At 40.4% G+C, this 20,308-nt stretch overlaps 1 protein-coding gene across 12 annotated transcripts in view; it reads right to left on the reverse strand.

Annotated features, from left to right (window-relative positions):
• Window positions 1–20,308, reverse strand: part of NHSL1 (NHS like 1) — a 179,715-nt gene that overhangs the window by 71,276 nt on the left and 88,131 nt on the right. Inside the window, exon 1 of one of the 12 annotated variants that reach the window (XM_069851995.1) lies at window positions 14,957–14,976. The exons of the other annotated variants lie outside the window; for them this stretch is intronic. Within the exon in view, the coding sequence (XP_069708096.1) occupies window positions 14,957–14,972 (16 nt within the window). The 5' untranslated portion in view covers window positions 14,973–14,976. Of the gene's footprint in view, window positions 1–14,956; window positions 14,977–20,308 lie in introns of those variants that run through there. 12 annotated transcript variants of the gene reach the window in all.

Here is a 20,308-nt window from a genome sequence, read left to right on the forward strand (position 1 = left end):
TCACCGCCCTCTGAACAACAGGTACTATGGCCATACACAGATGGCCATATCCAAGAAGCTTATTTAAAGCTAAATTACTGTAATCACCGTGACACTGATGGCTAGAGAACTGTAACTTGGCAGGAATCTGCCAAGAACATTTACCTTCTTCTAGAATGCGAAAGTGGGAAAAATACCGAGGCTAAAGACAAAAGATCAGTGTTACGATTTTAGTCCTTGGATTTTAGCAAGGGAACTCCCTTTCAAAATCAGAAATATAACTGATTGTGAGAAAAAGAAGAAGGTATCTTCCACGTTAGACTACAACTGGATCAATGCTGAATACAAAGCACAAGCAGTTATCAGTCCACACGCAGTACTGCATAAATACATATATCCTCACAATGCCTCTAGAGGGTAGGTATTATTCCTATTTAAAGATGAAGACACAGTCTCCAAGGGATTTAGTAACCTGCCCACGGAGTGGAAAAGCCAGGATTAGAGTTGAGGTATTCTCAGTTCTTTAGCCTCGTCTGCAAGCCAGTAGTCCATGGCACCACTCCCAAATGCTGCACTACTAAGCAAGTTACCACCCTGGTAACCATGTCAACCCTACTCTTGCATCCCCTATACTGTTGCACTCCGGGATCCAGGAAGCATGCCCTTCCTGGGCTTTTGAATTGGCTGCAACAGCACAATCAGATTGGGAAAGCAAGAAAAACAGCACATAGAGACACACGCCCTGCATAAACTGCTGTCTTCAGCAACATTCTGAAGTTTGCTATTTTATATTGCTTTAAAGATTACATGGGATAATATTTCTTTTAAAAATGGGAAGATATCAAAAGCCTAAGTAAAGTACAAGAAAGATCAATTCTTAGCCTGCTTCCTTAACACTTCTTTATAAATGCTTTGGTTGCAGCCCATACCGTTCGTGAAAGAGGGTGCTCTATATACAGGAACACAAATGTGTCAGGTAAGTATTTATGCATTTTATAAAAGGTTTTATGTGCTCTTTGGCTGATACCTACAGAATATGTTTAGACAGAAAACAAGCCCCTGTTTAACAACAAAAAATATTCAGATGAGATGCACATTTCCTCTTCCTCCCTGATGCACGCACACGCCTCCTTCTGCCTTGGTGCTGCTGCCAGCCTGGGAGCAGGGTGTACACCCCAGCTGCCCACACACTCTGCACCAGCGTGGCATCAGCATTCAAACATGGAAAACCCAGAGCACCACCCAGCACAAACTGTCTGCAATGCTTACTCAACAGGGCTGGCAAAGTGTAGGAAGTTAGCAGGGAACTGGCTTGTTTGGGATTTGGGGTTTTTGTTTAACATCCTGCTGCTCTGCACAACTACCTGAGCGAGTAATTTTCACTGTATAGCGTTTCATACACATCTTGCAAGATCGAATCTCAGCAAACTTGCAAATAGATGGAAACAGCTCTTATCGTGAAACGTTTCACATAACTTTAATAAATAGGGATGAAACAAGCCCTGTTTGCAATTTTACATTTTTTTTGACAATAGTTTCGAGTATCTGCAAAAAATATGTATGGAATGGGGAAAATGTGCCAACAACATGGACGTTGGCACGGCTGTCTTGCCTGTACATATAGCAGAAACTCCTTGGCATAAATTGAACATTGGCAACCAGGCATTTGAGGCAAATGCAGATTCATAAAGCAAAGTACATTTACTCATCAGACTATGAGAAAGACAAACTGTGATTAATACTAGCTGAGTTCAACTCACCCATCAACCACGCTGATATTCTTGCCTCCGTCAGAATAAATGAGTGTCTAGACAGTCCTCCTGGGTGGGATGAAGCTCTGACAGTGCAGTTATAAGTGAACCAGCTCATAAGGTGGCCCCATTAACGCCTCCCTAATGGGACACTATCTCAGTAGCCCACTTGTCTAGCCACCACGCCTGCTGTCTCACCCTTTCAATTCCCTGTGATTACCAGGATCTCAGGAAGAGTTACTCTCATAGATGTGATGCACAAAACTTCTGAGCATTTACAGGCTATTGATAAAACAGTGCGTTGGGGTGTGTATTTATTTCACCTGCAGATAGGAATGGTATCTTTTATTGGACAAGAATACAGCTGGAATTCTGTTACGCTTTTTATTTTCATGACTCAATCATATTACTTGACATAAAATTTAATTGTAGATCTACATATCAAACCAGTATTATTAGATAACATGAAGTGCAAGCACAAGCAGAATAATACAGGGGACAGACAAAATTCAGTGTTCAGCAGACTCAGGTGTTCCCAAACACTTAACAAGATGACACAGGATAAATATTGGCCTGCAGTCCCCATGGCATTTACCACGTACTTCTCTAGACTACAGACATACTCAATTAGCCATGTTTCCAATGCGTGCTCACGAAGTAAGGCTGATGCACAATAATGGGATCAAGGCTAAAATCCAGTTTAATAAGTATATTTACCATATGGTAGGCATTAATGTCCCCACACATTTTTTCCTTGAAGAATAAATCTAAATCTGTTCTTCCTGGAAGCCTGGAAGACCTTGGCAACATGTAGGATAAAGGATTTGGTGATGGTTATGGTCTCAGATACTACCAAATGCAGAACCATTAAGAGTTAGGAAGAGGATGTGCAAACTCATGTGAGAAAGACCTTTTCCTGTTCTGTCTCCTTCCAAAACTCCTCTAAAAATAAACTGTTATTTTCTGCTGTGTCTATACGAAGCAATAATCTAAGTCTGATAAGGTCAAAACTCATCCAAAATTTTACCATAAAACTTCAGATTAAACTTCATTTATTCTACTGCAGGTATAGTGCTGCTTTATTCTTCCAAATACACAAAAGTGAGTCTGTTCATTTTTCTCAGCCTTAGGTTATTATTTATATAAAGATTTTCCCAAAGTAACATTTTATTTCTTGCATTATTCCTTTTCATGTCTTTCAAAAAATGAACTATCAGTAAGGCCAGTATGGATGTTCTAAGTAGACTGATAAACATGCTTTTTTTTTTTTTGGCATATTTAATTTTTGCTAAACCACCTCTTTACAATCAGGCTCTCTTGGGAGAAAATTGATTACATTATACAGAAAACAACATTTGGTCTGAAGGAAAATGATCATTAAGAGTTTGACAGACTCCCAAAACTGGGACTAACTCAGGGATTACAAGAAACAAAATTAAAGAAAACAACCAAAGAAAACATTAGCCCTTTTATTAGACAAGCATCTGTGCTTCAGAGCTCTGAGAACTGCAATGATATTGATGACTTATTACACATCGGAGTTTAAAAAGCATATAGGATATACATAATGGGAACCTGAGAGATTTGGAAACATGACGTATGGTCATGCTAGTCCTACTCTGGTATTAAGTTAATCTTTACAAATATGCTACATAAGAAATTGTATCATCGGTCTTTATGTACAATTTGTAGGTCCTCTGGATAGAAGGAAAATGGTTGTGTGCACAGTGTAGTGAAATAATGGCACTTTTATGAACACCATGCACAACAAAACCATCAAATGAAGTAATTCCTGATGCAAACCCAACAGCCACCCTGCAAATTAAAGAAAGCTTGTAGAAATCCACAGGGATAAACTTTGCCCTAATTAGTGAGTCTATTTTTAGCAGTGATGTGTTGATGTATTCTGGGCTTTTTAGCTGGATCAGCTGGAGGTTTTAAATTCTACTTAAACAGTTATTTTTAAAACAAACAAGAAAAAATTTATACGTTAAACACGTTCCACTGGACTCATATAGCATTAACTAAGCCTTAAAATAATACCCTCAAAGAGAAAGTATCCTCCCTTTACAGATGGATGACTTGCAACACAGCAAGAATGAGGACGTGCCTGTGGAGGCAGAGCACCCCAGCATCTCTGGGAGCCAGCTGGGACACAGCATGTCCTGCTCTCCTGGCCCTTATGCACACCTTCCACTTCCTGTGCATTTAGTGTGTCTTTATAAGTTTTAACTCATGTTCCTTAAACACACATACAGCAGACAAAAGCTAAAGAATTTCAAAAAGAAGGGAAAAAAAAACTTGAGGTATTGTAATTTGCTCTCAAATAGGAAGCCAGCAGGAGATATCAGCTCTACAGTATTCAAAGCAAGCCCAACATCTGATGAGCTCCCACAATATGGGCAAACATCAGGCAGGGCACAGGGGAGATGAAAGGGACCCAGATGGGGGGCAGCAGGCACAACTACCAGGATGCACACAAAGCTTCATGATGCTCTGAAAATCTCTTTCCATGCAGCCATTTTCATGTCCTTCAGACTAGCTCTGTACCCTACTACTTTCACAAATGTATTTTTATCATATGCTTGCAATTACATATCATCCATCAAGCTTTTAACTTTTTTTAAATGGACTTAAATAATGAGTCATATGCAACTAAAAGGGCTCAAACAACAACTAAAAGCAATCAAATAGCTTCACAAAAAGCTACAGCAAGTGTTGCTGACAATTATGTCCCTAACAAACACTGACTATGCTGAGGCATTTGGTTAATTTAATTCTTGGTACCCAAACACTCAGTCCTAGATTCAAAGCATCATCCTTAGGAATACTGCAGCCCTCTGCAGGGACACTGATCAATACAGCAGGACCCATAACAGAACAGGAAAAAAAATCCAAAAAACTTCAAAGTAAAAACAAACAAAAAGGAATGCAAGAAATCAACGTCTTGGTGGAAAACAGAAAAGTATTTACAAACCCTCCTAAGTTTCTTGCTTTCCAATGCTCTCCAGCAACTCTATCCCTACTAGCAAAGCAGCTACTCCAGTTTCATATTCACTGTAAGATCAGAATGAACACCCTACCCATTAAAACCATGCAGAGATTGGTGCACATATTTCTGGTAGCCTTGCTTCCATCAACAGCCTGCTTCTATCTCTTTATAAACAAACCACTTGTGTCGACAATTGGAAGAATCTTTCCTTATGGTCTGCAACAGCTTCCCCTTATTTCCCCACTGCATCGACTCTGAACATACCCATCACCCTGTCTTTTATATCTTAACTTCATTTTTCCTTTGCTGTTATGTAATAGCCCACTATAATTATTTTTAATCCAATAAGAATTTTTATATACAGCACATATGTAAGACAATAAAGGAGAAACTCCCACTTTCTATTACATTATTGGCAGTCCCTGGGCACTTACAAATACACTTCTGTGTTCCAATTACTCACGTTTACTTTCTATTATAAAGCCTTCTTAATTTCAATTGTTGGTCTTAAGAAGGCTTTATAATGTCATACGTTTCATACTAACTCTTGATCACTTGTTTGTAATATTTGTAATATTTAAATATTTGTAAAATTTAAATGAACAAGCAAATATTTAAATGAAAAAGGAGCTGTGTAAGAAGTAGGTAACTCAGAAAAGCCTTTCTATGCCTTTCCATTTTAGCTTTGTTGTGATAGGAAAAGAAAGATGAAGTATTTTGATTGCTGCATTCTGTGAACCAGACTACCTTCGGGAAGGGAGCGATGCACTTTTGGGACAGACGTTAAAGCCATTATGGAGACAGAAGCAATTAGATACTACTGCTGGTAGCTGAAACAAAAGCTACTCCTGCTGCCTTACTCCAGAGGCTGGGTCCCACACAGTTGCTGCTCCTTCAAAAAACAAAGTAAAAGATGCTGCTGCCGAAAGCCAAAGGAGAAGGCAGCTTCCAGTATGGAGTCACAATGGACAGCAGTGCTTGTGACACTGGTCTGTCCACACAATCTACAAGCAAAGGAGTCACACCTCTACCAGCTTATTTTACAACTCATATTAAATGGCAATTCAGAGTTGCAGTAGGACTATCCATTTTTCAGGTCTGTTCATTAAAATCATTACCATGGTAACAGGAAAAGAAAGGAATCATCTCCCCGCTCCTATTTTCTCTCTCAATTCCTTTATGGAAATAAAACCTGGAAAGGGTTTCCCAGTATAGAGCAGCAGCAACCTCGCTACCACCCAAGCAGCTCACTGGAAAAGTCCACATATAGTGGGATTTTCAATACAAATCCAAAGCAACTTAGAGTACATGACAAAAGCCACTGTCAAAAAGTGGCCTTCAGTCGGAAGGCTACAGCATCCTAGCCCTTCTCTTGAAGGAGATGCTCTGCTGAGGCTGCCTGTCGCTCAAGTACACCCTCACCGCTGTCAAAAACACAGTGCCACCTCCTGGACACACACATTCCTGGGAAGGCCTGCTTTGGCCAGGTGCATAATGAACAACCAAGAGGGCTTTGAAGAGTAAAATGATGAAAATTATTAGAAGAATTCAAATTCATACTGAGAGAGTTCATGATTTTTAGTGGGTACTTTAAAAAAGTTTTATTTTTACATAGTCAGAGTGCTTCAATGAATGCCCTATAAAGAATTGCTTTAAATTTCCACATAGGAAAGAAAAAAAGCAAATCTCAGTTTTGCTAACAGAGCGCTGCTTCAGTGCACAGTAAAGTAAATCTGAGATATTAAAAGATAAGCTGAGCTGCTTCTCACCCATTTTAGACAAAAATTGCCAGGTAATCCCTACCCCTGCAAGGTTAAGATTCTCCACTCCATAGGGCACAATACTCAACATTGAAGAGCATCAGTCAGCTGTCGCCAGGCAGAGGCATTTGTTCACTCTTTTTTAGACCACAGAGCAGCAGCTAATTCATTAGATACAAACATATTACAGTATAACGCAACAATATTTAAATGTCAATGAAGGAGGAGGAATGGCAAACCTAATTGTCATAAGACTAAATTCAAGAGTCGTGCCTTTCACTTTGCAGCCTGAAAGGGTCTTTCTGCATATTGGTACACATTTCAGCCGCACATTAGTTCAGCTCCGGGATGGTCCTTTAGGGACGACCCTGGCCACCTCCATATCTCGTGCAACTAGCTTGCACGGCAGGCTCAAGGACCTCACAATTACTCCTCGCTACAGATCCCTCTCTCTCTTCTGTCACACTACATGCCAGCGTAGACATAGCTTCTCATGATCATTGCTGTGTGCTTAGGATAAGACAGTTCTATTATTTTTAAATGTATGACCAATGAAATAAAAGTAACCTTGTCACACACTTCTGTCAGCAGCCTAGGGAAAAGCTATACCTCACAGAGAAGTACGTAGAAAGAACTAAAACAATACTTTTAATCAAATATCATCATATTAACATGGAAGGGTTCAGTAGAAAATTTTTAATCTAAAGTGTTAAATTCGCTTGAAAATCATATTTATGCAAGATAAGCCAGTTAGCACTAGCTTCTTAGGAAGTCTGGCTAAATACAGCCCATTTATTTTACAACAGGTCACACAGAGGCTTTTAAGAAAAGAGTAAGTAAACTCTTGGATTTACAGATCATAGCAGAGGAATGTATCAAATTCCATTAGAAAGGGTAATGATGAAAGTATGCACCCATTGCCACAGGAAAGATTAAGCTAATGAGGAACAGTATAAAGTAGCAGCGTTTCAATCCAAAACAAAATCACACCATAGGAATAATGTTCTTCAAGTCCTGGATCAATAATACATACATTTAGCATTCATTATATAGTCTAGAGTTTTACAGAAAATTCATGTTGACCTGGCAGTTTTGTATGCTTAACAACAAACCTTCTGGACTGCTCTTCTATGCAGAATATGAAGTTACTGGTTGAAGTCAACTGTTCTTACAGCTACAGTACCTGATTCTGAAAAAAAAAATATTAAATGCAGGTGCTATAGCTGCTTTTCTTTTTTCCTATTTCTGTTCTTAAATACGTTCTTAGTCTCAGTCCTACCAAGGAGAGCTGTTGCCATGTTTAGTCTCACCACAGCTGCCAAGGGGAAGAGAATTTAGTAAGGTCTAAGTCCATGCCATGGGAAAGTATTCTTCCGAAACCTGCAGAAGGCAACATGGAAAAGGAGACAGCTTGACAGCTTTCATTTTGCCTCTTCTAATTCATTCTTCTAGAAAGGAAAGCTGAACAAAAGTGACCTTGCTGCTCATAAAATTCTCAAAACATAGCTGGTGTAAGCAGGCAGCATATATTTAATTTTTTAAAATCCAATTAAGGAACTAAGCTCATACTTCTCCTCCTAACTTGACAGCCACCTTTACTCCATGCATGTTCCCAGTTCCCCCTCTGCCCCCTGCCCAGCACACCGCTTGTAAGCAGAAAAGTTTCACACCATACTTCTTCCTCGTGAATGACTTGGTATTTCCTCTATCTGCCTATCTTCCAGCAGGCACCTGCATGGAGAAGGGCATCTGTCTGCAGGGTGCCGCACAAATGATGGCTCCTGGTCGCCAGCAACTACAAAAACTCCGTAGTGATCCTGAATTCTTCTGAGGTATGCAACTGAGACAACAAAAAGCAAACCTGACTGACCAAAGAAAGGTGCATTTGTGCATTCAGATGGTGGAAGGCTTTTCTCCAATTTAACACAAACCTCCTTGCAAATTAAGCCTTCAGGCAACAGCGTCCAACAAGTTGACTTTAATAATGAAGGGAGGAAAAACCTGGGGTTTCCTCATTACTTTGAGTCATGCTTCGTTATCCCACATAAGCATGTTAAAAATGCAGCAATTCTTTTAAGGCTAAAAGACACATGAAATAATCCAAGACATTGTGACTGAGTTGTAGGCAGAAAGAACATTTTCCTCCTAAAAAGCAGTCTCTGCCATTGCTGAAGATGCCTTTGCTTCAGCATCACAAGTATTAGTCCTTGTCTTCACTACGAGATGTGGCTAAAATTCCTGGTTTATCTTTCTGTTTCAGCAATTATTAATGGGTTTAAATTAAAATGGTGAAAAAACTCTGACTTAAATTCTCCCCAAAATTATCAAGAACCATCTTAAAAACATTTCTTTGTCCCCATTATCCTGTTTGGAAGTCTGTCCTACAACTTCCCTTCTTGGATGGTTTGGGACCTTTTAATGTCTGACTTCAATTAATCCAGAATGCACTCATAACCATTCATCTTGTGCCAATACTATCCTTGGACTTCAACAGGTTTCCTCCCTCCTTGTGGTATTTACCTCCCAGGCTACCAGCTAGACTAAATAAGCCATACTTCCGTAATCCTTCTGCACACAACCAGCAATTAAGTATTAAGTTTAAAATATTTTAAAGTCTTAAGGTCCAGATAAGTTACACAAGAGCTTCAAATGCCAGAAACCTTTTCAGATTTTTTTTTTTAAATATAACTAGAAATAAGTGGGATACTGTAGAGGACTGGAGTTCAGACAACATTGGGATAATATTAAAAAAAGATGCCTGGGGTAATTATAGACTGTTTTGCCAGCCATTAACCACAGGCAAGACCACAGCTGTGACAGAACTCTGAATAAAAGAATTAATAAAATTTCCATCACTTAATGCCAGGCAATGTACTTTCACAGGGAATGGGTCTCCCACCTGACCAAGGTTTATAGTATTTCCCCAGAAGTACTCGTGGCCTCGTGCACAAATGCTGCTGGGGAAGGGGGAGCAAAGCCAGTGTAAGAGCCTGACATACACTGACACCACAAATCTGGTAACGCTATACTTAAACAATGTGAAATTGTTACTATGCTTAAACCACTAAAAAATGTATGAAGATATTTATAGGTTCCAAGTATGTGCAGGCTGTTTCGAAGACCACTTCAACATGAAATTCTTCCAATGCTTATGAACCCAATCAGCTGTGCAAACTACATTTTTTTCATCTGTTTTAATATTCTCCAGCCTGCGTGCTTTTGCTGTTTAGAATTAAGTGTTGGCTCCTTGCTGCCATTTGACAGAAATTCATTACCCTCTACTACTGCTTTGCATAGCCATCACCATCTGCATTGTACTCACAGCCCTCCTGATGATGGACGGGATTAATAGATACTGTTTAAAAGCAAATATTAATAGGTCAAGGAAAACAGCAGATGATCTTTCCATCTATGATTTATTTACCAACAGGCCCTCATTGGGATTGCAGTGCTGTGTGAATTGTGCAAACGGCTCCTGCTGCAGCCTACAGAAAAGAACTAGATATGGAGCAGAAAGGCACAGTGTGCATTAAATGCTCACGTGAAAGTAAAATTAAGAGTCCAAGGAAAAGCTGTGTATTAATTATAGAGCCCTGACAGTAGACAAGTCAATTTTCATAGTCCTGAAGACTGAACAGAACCACCTGAGTAAACTAATGAGACTATAAGCATCAAGTATCTTTGTCTGTGTGTATTTACTCTGCACCATGTTTGCAAAGCAAACTGAAATACTGAAAGCTAGGCACATACAGAAGTCTATCCTGACCTCCACACTTCCAATCATCAGCTAAAGACTGACTGAAGGAGAGGTTCAATACTAACTGATTTTGCTGCTGAATCTACACGATTTGCCTTGTCACCGTACACTTTAGGATGAAAGTCCTGCATGCCCTGGGAAAGGTGTAATGCTGGAAGGGATCATTATCTAATGCCCGATTATGTTCACCCTGCTTCACTCACTTCCACTGGCGTTCTTAAATATTCAGCGGAAAAAATAGGTGCCCCACACCCTGTCCTATGACCAAAAAAAAAAAAGAAAAGCAAAACCACAGCAAACAATAGGCATTCATTCTGCAGGTTCTGTGCCCTGCCATTTGGTTGTTTCCTTGGCGGCGGTCACATGAAACAGCACCAAGGAGTGGAACAACATGTTTACACAGTGTGGTGAACAAACATATTTATGGGCAATCTCTGAATCACAGAAACAAGAGCTGGAGTACGTCGTTCTTCCCCCAATGGGTCAGCATGGCAGAAGTACTCTCAGAGGTTTCTATTTGCCCCCTCTGCCACAAAGAGAGCCAAGAAACAAGTGGGGTGGACAGTTTCTATCCCAGGCGCTCTGCTACCTTTGGAAATTGACTTTGCTTTTATGTATGCTGCCTTCCTTCACACATATTTCCTTCCAATGTATTTACACTGTAAATGTATACAAGCAGGAGCAGTATTTTACTTAGTGCTTAAACACAACGTTACACAGCAGGACCATAACTGTAGGTGGAGCAGTTAAATGTTATTTAAGAGAAAATGATAGAAGTACACGGGGATCCCTCAACATTTCCAAGCACCCAGCCAGCTTCAGCAAGAATGTTATTATCCAAACCTATACTCTTTCTTTTGTTCTGTTCAATCTCATTTCATACTGCCAGGCATGGCTAGAAGCGATTCCTCTTCACTGCACCTGACAGAGAGGGGCCACTCCTACCCCAGACGCTGTCAAACATGCTCCACCACAGACATATCTTTCCTCACCTCTGTACCTCTCCTTCCTTCAGCGTGAGGTAATAAAGTTGTCATTTTACCCATAAAACCTTCAAGCTTCAAGTAGTCTTAAACGCTGATATCTCTTTAGTAATTAAATAAAAACTTAATTTTTTTCATAGCATGTTTGACAGAGCTCTCTGGGGCACATCAGGGACTCACACAGGTGTAAGCATGAACACTTCCATGCAGTAGACAGAGTGAGGGAGCGATAGTTGCATCCGAGATGCACCAAGCAGCCATTCATTTGAACGGGACAGGAAAATCAGTGGCAAAGAAAAGAGACTGGAAAAAGCACAGCGGGAAGAGTAACTCCATAAGATACAGGTAAAAGGAAGACAAACAGTAAAGCTCTTCTTTCGGAAGCAGATTTTTTTTTTTTAAACTCAAAATTATACGCGTGATATTTGATTCTCATCCATTTTTACTAATTCTGAATTTGTTCAAACTGTTTATCTATCTTGAAGAACTGCCAATAAGAAATGTCCTCAGAGTTACTCACCCTATTAAAATAATGTACATGACATAAAAACAATTACAAAAAGAATGGGTCTGACTCACACGTCCCATTGTGATTACACACAACCCAGACAGGAAAAAAAAAAAAAGAAGTCAAAAGAACAAATGCCACACGATTAATCTTAGGCTTAAACTAAACTCATTACATTCGGCAAGGCATCTTCACTTCGACAGATTCCTTCATTTAGGTCATTGTGCATCCCCTCCCTCATTTTGGCCTGCTGTTAAACACACACAAAAAAAAAAATAAAACAGAAAGAAAAAAAAAAGAAGAAAGCAACTTCTACAAATTTTTGCTTGCCTAGTTGACTTGGAAAATGCATTTGTTCAAAGATATCAGAGAAAATCTGTTTCTGATTTCAAACACTGGATATTTTATGAGAACATTGCCAAGAAAGGAATCCAAGGAATGCCCTTACGCGCACAAAACACACAAGACAACTGGTGAGCAACCCTGTGATCTCTTACAAAAAAACAAATTAAAAAAATCTGCATTTCTAGCATGGAACCCTTCTCCAGGGAGCAAGCAGCACATGCCTGGGATTTTTCATGGATATCTTCTATCATAACTTCTTGCTATTATTAGTGTAAAGGACTTCCCTCTCAAATCCTCAGCTGTAAGACAAGCAAGGATGGAAAATACTTCCCAAGTGGAGGCAAGCAGTAAGTGAGCTCGTATGCTTGCTTTACAGCGTTCTTTGGCACTACTCTCCTTCTACAAAAACTATGAAGGAAATAGAAACTCTAGGCAAATATTACAGAAACATGAGCTCATTTTTCAGCACATGCCAGTGAACTGGCTCATGACCCTTCCAGGAATCCTTTTAAAAGAAAATTTATTTAAATCTTCTGTTTGTACCTCTTCGGCCCAAAAATCAATAACAAACATTCAGCATTGCCTCTGCTGCAGATGCCCAGTTTTGATCTAACGCCAATACAACTCATGCTTCATGCGATGGGGCTCCCGTCAAGGGTCACACCAAAGAACTTAGCACAGCTTGTGGGCCAGTGTGGTGCAAGGGTCACCCAGCACCCTGGTGCTGGAGAGTTGGGGTAGTCTGTGAGAAGATGGTGGATCATCTACCATGCATGGGCAGAGGCTCCCAGCACCCACTGCCTCTTTCTCCCCAGGCATCTTAAGGGGCAGCTGGGAAGGGCAGAGTGACAAGGGGCTCCCTGCTGAAGGTACAGGCTATTATACAGCAAACAGAAACAGAGAAATAAAAAAAAAAAATCAGAGGCAGCAGGCCCTTAAACTCATGGAGACCAACTTTTAGAGCAGGGATTTCATCACTGATGCAATGCACACCCAGCACATCCCTGCCCACCAAACACACCAACTGAGTCCCTAAGCAGACCTGGGACTAATTCCTCTCACTGAGACTTTGCTGGATCAGACTGAGAAAACACAGTAGGAGCTGGTGGCCAGGGCAGCACCTAAACAACTACACTACACTGCTTCTTCCTGAGCCCTCAGAGCCCAAACAAACCAGCATCTGAAAAGCAAATCTGTTTTGCTCTTTCAAAGACAAACAAATCCTCCTCCCTACACAGGCTACCATCAAGGCAGTAAAAGGACTGGTATGTAACAACTTCTCTCCTACACATGTTAAGGTTAAAGAAAACATAATAAATCAATGATAACACCCCAGCTGATTGTTTCAGGATCATGATTTTCAATGCATAATAACAACTGTTGTTCCTCAAGGTAGGGAGAAGTCTACTACAAACTAATAAAATATTGCAAACTTGGAGAAAACAGAATGTAAGTGCATGCAAACCGGAAAAAAGTTAGAATATGACAATCAAGATATATTGCTACACAACAAATGTATCCACTGTTTTGAAGCATAGCCCTAAGATGGGTTTTTATCCCATTTTTCTTATTTTTCTTTTCTTTTCAGAAAAGCAACTTTTCTTATTCAGAAATAAAACCCTAAAATTTAAAAAACCCCCTTTTTCCATACATTCAAATTAAAAGTCATAAAAAGTGAGTGTAATTTGATTTTACTATGCAAGACAAATATTTTACTTTTATATAAAAGTCTTTTGTTGCACATATGACATCTCTGAAACCTTTATTCCTTGCTTCATTTTCAGTCAGGTGCTCTAGTCTAACAGAACTCTCAAGTCTTCTTAGCTGCCTGGTTACCCAACTTGCTTGTAAATGTTTTACCTGTTATACTATTTATTTAAGTAATAACTTCTATCTCTAAGTCAATGCTTTAAAAAAAGTTTCACCTTCCATTGTTTCTCAGTTCCAGTGATCTATTGAACTGTCATGAATTGAAAACCTCTTGTCACACAGCTGAAAAATTTTAAGCGTGGGTTTTTTTACTTTGTATGCTGCAACAATTTCATTTAAGATAAGCCACTACACAGCAAAATGTGTTGTGCAATTCTTATAGGTTTTCTCTACGAACATTGACTCACTAGTCTGAAATTTGCAGGAAAGGAATTTCTTTTCTGCCTTTTTCAGTTTATGGTTGGCAACTGTACCAAGACCCTTATTGTGGACTTAGCGCAACCACGAGTCATAAAAGTAGTAAAAGTTTTGAATCAGCTTAGAGAGAAGAGCAAAATATTCTAAGCAAGCATTGATAAGCACTCAAGTATTTAATCTAATTGCTATTCTTTCCCAGGGAAACTATGTCTTTTATAACACCTAAACCCTTCCTTACAACAGCTCTTTGCTGTTAGCTTTCAACAACTATATTTCGTTAATAAGTGTATAATATCAATTTTGAATAAAAACAGATATACAGGGGTTAAACAAAAAGAGTAAGCTTTTCCTAGTCCTTTAGTTTAAGAACCAGGTTCTTAGGAAGCACAGTTAAAATATTTTTTTTAAGTATTTCTTTGGACATACAAACTCTTAATAAGCCCCGACAGCTCTAAATGAGAGCAAGCACCACCCAGCAGAACAGCCAGAGTTTCTACCAAGCCTCTGCAATACCGCAGTGTGATCAATTCTCTGGGTGCCCCGTGACATACAATCCATCTGAGGGTAAACCCCAATAAAGCAAAAAAGCGCCTGGTGCAGTATCACCAGGAAAGATGCTCCACGCCATGAGAAATTCCTGCTCTGCATCCGCCGTGCGGGCAGCCCCGCACACACTCCGGCCGCTGGAACAAAAGGAAGCCCCGCTGGAACAAAAGGAAGGAATCCGTACCTTTCAGGTACCTTTTAATCTCACCTTTCAGGCAGAACATCCCGCAGCCGCCCCGTGCGCCGCCGCAGCAGCGGTTTCCCCCCCGGCCGGCCCTTCCCTCGGTCCCCGCCGGGGGCTGACACCGCCCCGCATCTCCGGGCTGGCCCCGGAGCCCCCCCCCCCCCCGCCTCAAGGCGACTCTCAGAGCTCAGCCCGAAGCGTTTTCACCGCTGGGGATTTAATCTTACAGCGTTGGAATAATATATGGCTTCAATCCCACTCGACAGTTCGTTATGAATTAATAGCTCCGCTCTTAATGATTTCGATTTTCTTGTTCTGCAAGGTATGTCTGGTTTCTCTCCAGAGAGTGCTTTGTTTGTGCAGTTTTCTATTTCATCTACACATACAGGCTTAATTAAGAAAAAAAATCATAGAATCATACAATCACTACCTTGGAAAAGACCTCTTGGATCATCGAGCCCAACCATTCCTATCTGCCACTAAACCGTGTCCCTGAGCACCTAAACCATGTCCCTAAGCACCTCGCCTACCCATCTTTTAAATACCTCCAGGGAGGGTGAATCAACCACCTCTCTGGGCAGTGTCTGCCAGTATCACACAAGGGCACCTGAACGGTCGAGCTAGAGGCAGCTCATCTTGCCCTGACTACTAGCAAGAGACAGAGGACCCCTCCACCCAATCTCCTGTACAAGTTAATAGCTGAGAATATCTCAACAAGATGTCAAACCACCCTGCACCTTAATTGACTTCTTAATATGATGATGAATACTACCGTTTCTAGAATCGGGGCTTGCCTGCACTTCATGAAGGTATATTCCCTCTCACTAACATGTGCAGGTACCAAATTTTCACAGCACACCACTTGCTCTCCACAGTCCAAGGGGGAAATGCTTATTTTTTGAATACTTTATATTCTGCTTACCCAGCTCAGCACCAGAGATGTGTCTAAAATGATTTCCTGCACACACCGTATTTCTAAAGAGATGACCTTCAGGAACAGAAGCACACAAACTTGTGAGCATTTTATTTTTATAAGGGTCACAAAGAGCTGCCACCAGCACTGGACTTAGTGGTGATATTTGGGTCTAAATGTAGTTGTGTTGACTAACTTTTACAGCGTCTGGCCCTGTACACCAAAGAAATAGAAGAAGCAAGGAGCAAGGCAAGGGTCAGGGTAACCTACCTTGCTGAACAACCAAGAATTACAATTGTCTCCAAATGCAGGAGTCCCAAATCCCCTATGCAAAGCCAAATGAAAATAAAGAAAACATGCAAACAGATGTTATCTTTGGGTGGAGCTCCAGAAAAAACCCTGGTCAAGGCACTTTGCAAACAGCAGTTTAAACACCAGATGAAGCAGCAATAATGGGACCTTGAGTACCATTAAGCCATGCCTAGGTCCTAATGCATCACATTTCAAGTATGTCATCATCTAAGAAAAGTCATTTTAGAGTGGGATAAGAGCAGGCTGCTGTGGCAGAAAAGTGGAGACATTACAATGGAGTAGCTCAAATTCCAGAAACAGGGTTTATATAGCTTAGTCTGCCTTTTCTCTTTCAAATCCTGCTAAAAAGGGTACAGGCTAACATCAAGATTTCCTTATGCTCTGGGAAGCAATGGGCCCTTTCCCCTTAGTTCCATTTTCTGCTGCTACAGGCATGCACACTCTATTTCCTACCATAACTCTTCAGAGGGAACAAGGAATAAACATTTTGCGGAGGCAAAATAAACAAAAACTTATTGTAGCTGGAGGAACATTACCTGAATCATAGAATAACCAGGTTGGAAGAGACCCACCGGATCATCGAGTCCAACCATTCCTATGAAACACTAACCCATGCCCCTTAGCACCTCGTCCAGTCCACCCGTGCCTTAAACACCTCCAGGGAAGGTGAATCAACCACCTCCCTGGGCAGCCTGTTCCAGTGCCCAATGACCCTTTCTGTGAAGAATTTTTTCCTAATGTCCAGATATCAGAGGGACTGTAAGGTACAATCTTGTTAAGTATACTCATTAATTACCTGGAAGAGGAAGTAAGCAGCACATCAGTAATAGTCCCTGGGGACTGAGAGCAGCTGCAAACACACCGCTGGGAACTGAGAAACAGCACAACAGATTCTAGGGGTACCACAAACACAAGTAGAAAATAATAATAACAAAAAAGGGCAAAACAAGCAGTTGAATCTGCACATAGACAGTGGGAAAAAACATCAATAAAACAAGGAAGAGGAAGCCAACTACAGGACAATAACATTGCCTGAGAAATTAGACATGGATTAGAGACAAGATGATATTAAAGTACTGAAAAGTCATAAATTGTTCTGGGCCTTAAGACCAGCAACACGCACCCCTCTATGAGGGTTTGGGCCAGCACCTCTTTGGTGGGGAATATTCTCTGTTCTGTTCACTGGCTCCCTCTCACACTCTCACCAGGAGGAGAGCAGAGGACCCTGAATGGGATCCCCACCTTCCTGATGCTCACCTGAAGAAAGGGAATGCTAAATATATGTATTATATATATATAATAATAAATTAAATAAAAATTCACAAAGTGGAGTGGAATTATCAAACCCCAGCACCTATTTCCACCACTTTTTTAGTGTGTTAGGACTCTCTGAGCCCAAAGACATGTGCACAGCTTTACCAGGAGCAAAACTAAAGATATCCCACCAAGTACCTCATAGTGGGTGGAACTCGTTGTCTAGGAAGGCAAAAGGTCCAGGTGATGCTCTACTATTGCCTGGGCACTTGCAGCAACCAGACAGGTGTGTGGAACCTCTCTGGCATCTGTGACACTTGCAAGACATCACACCTGATCTGAACTCCAAGCCCCATGAGGGAGCCAGAGAATCTCAGTTTGCTGCCCGTGACAGCAAGGAACAAGGCTGCCCCATTGTACTGTAGGGTGAACCCTATGGAAACAACATGGAAATATCTTGCAACAGTCAAATTACAAAGTATACTGACTGTGTAAAGTATGTCACGTTGCATACAAACAGACAACAGCAAGTGTGAATGTATGTATCACAACGCATCTACCCCATCAAGGGAGAAGCGGAGGTGACAACACCAGCTGCCAGGACCACCTCTCACAGAGGCACTGCTCCTACTAACTAGGTGCTAATAGACTAGGCTCCACAGAGGAGACCACGATGGACATGGAGAATTGTGCATGTATGTCCACGGTTAATAAGGACTAGTCATGGTATTTTAAATAGAAATGTTTTAACCACATGAAGTTAGGAATTTTGATGCACCGAGTCATGTTTTTCATCCTTTCCATAAACTTTCAAGTCACTGAAGTTTCTATCAGCTCTCTAAGAACAACTAGAAGAAATAGGTCAGTGCCATTTTTCCCTTGTTGAAAGCATAACATCGCTAGTGCCATTTCTCTTAGCTGTTCTAACCTGAAAACACAACAGGATGGAGGGAAATAAATATAGGAAAAATATGTATGTACTTGCACAATTTTTTGATACTAAAGGTTGCACTATTGAAAAGAACATGGAAGTAAATGCATCTCAGACCTGCTGAACTCATGGAAAAAAGGATGAGCGTTTAGGCTATATCTTTCTTGCTTCACACGTCGCTGCCCAGCAAAGCGCATCCCAGTTTGACTGCCAGCTAGCAAGGCTGTTGGGATGTCTAATCAAATCCTTTTTCCTTTTAGAACCAAAGTGATCTGCAGACACATACGTTTCTGATCCCCTGAATGGGTGCCAACTATATCAAAAGAGATTTTTTTCTAAAGCCTGAATCAATCTGACACATTTCCCTTTCAAACTGTGCATAAAACAAACAGCAACAAAACCCCCAGTCCTGAAAAACAACCCAAAGAAAACAGCAGGAGTAAAAATAAAATTTTTAACTTGAAGGTTGTCACAGCCCAACACCAGTTAATCTACAGTCAGCTCAGGCGCTAAGGAAAGCCAGACCCAGAGCCTACCAGGGGCTGTGGTCCCACTGATGATAAGAGGGGGGAGATAAAGAGAGGTCAGGTCAGTCCCAGTGTATCTTTAAAGAGGCAGCATTGAGTCAGAAACTGAGCGCTGGCTGAAAAGATATTAACCATTATTTTGATAAGTAAAACCAAATATCCTTGTAACTCCAAAGTGAAAGAAAATATTTTGCTATTATCTCTTGTGGTTGATAGCACGTATTATGTTCCACCTGTTCCACTCAAGGAATTCTTCACTGATTAGGGTGGAGTTTCCTCATACAGTGAGGAAGGAAAGAAATATTTTAAAAATTATTATGAAAGATTAAAGTAGTTTGGGGAAAGTCATAGCAAACATAACAAGCAACTTACTCAAATGATCAGGCTGGAAATTATGTCCTTTAAAGCAGAATCCACTGTGAATAATTAGAATAACTCCATGATTAATTCAAATACCTCAAGCTAATAAATATTCACCATAGCAGGATGTAAAATGATGTGTCTTGTCCTGCAAAAAGTAATGCAGGCAGGTGACTTGTGCTGAGTGGACCTTCTCAAATTATCAGTAAAACAATGAGTACTGAGCTACTCGTACACTCCCACATATGCAGCTACAGGGGCTTGTCTCACCTTTCAAGACCACCATGAGAAACAGAATTTTCTAACTATTCAAAGGTAGGAGAAAACTGAACTTTAAGCACTTTTAAGCAACAGGGATGAATAGAACCAACATAAATATTTGAAAATGTTTCCCATAATAAAAACTGATTTCTAAAACAACCTTCTTCAACAAAACCTCTGAAACTATTTGAAATTGTTTTCCTAGCAAATTAAACCTAAAGCACTGACCTCTTACTGGAAGGAGGGACATAGTTCCTCTTCAATCTCCTGTCAATTCAGGAGTCAAAGTAAAATCCTTTAGCTACGTGTCTGGTTTTCTTTCTTCAAAAGACGATTTTTGGTGAAACAACTTGATTTCTATTCCTACCCTAGCTATAAGCTGTACTGGCAGACTTTAAAGTTAAATACTACACACAGCATTTGTGAAACTGTGTTACAGTTTCTGATTATTACAAACAAAAAGTTTTTCTGCAATACACCCAGCAATGTCTGCAGGTGCAAAATGTTTGATATTCAAAATAATAAAATAAATGGGTGTAAGAATGGGCTGCCTTCTGCCTCAAGTGAGACAGAAAACAAATGCAATGAAGTCATTAATTGTTTTGCCTTATCTTTTGTTTGCCTTACTCTTCAGACAAATGGCACAGAAAGGGCAAAATCTTTTTTTAAGGGCTGCTGTAGGTCAAGAAAGAAATCTGTAACCCACTTCTCCAAATTCATTCAGGAATTTCTTTCCTGCAGAAGTCGAACAAAGAGGGCATTCCTATTTGTGCAAGGAGGACTAAAGTGTATAGAGGCTTACTATATGACAAAAAAAA

The sequence above is a fragment of the Phaenicophaeus curvirostris genome, chromosome 2 (genome assembly GCF_032191515.1).
Source record: "Phaenicophaeus curvirostris isolate KB17595 chromosome 2, BPBGC_Pcur_1.0, whole genome shotgun sequence".
Taxonomy (NCBI): Eukaryota; Metazoa; Chordata; class Aves; order Cuculiformes; family Cuculidae; genus Phaenicophaeus; species Phaenicophaeus curvirostris.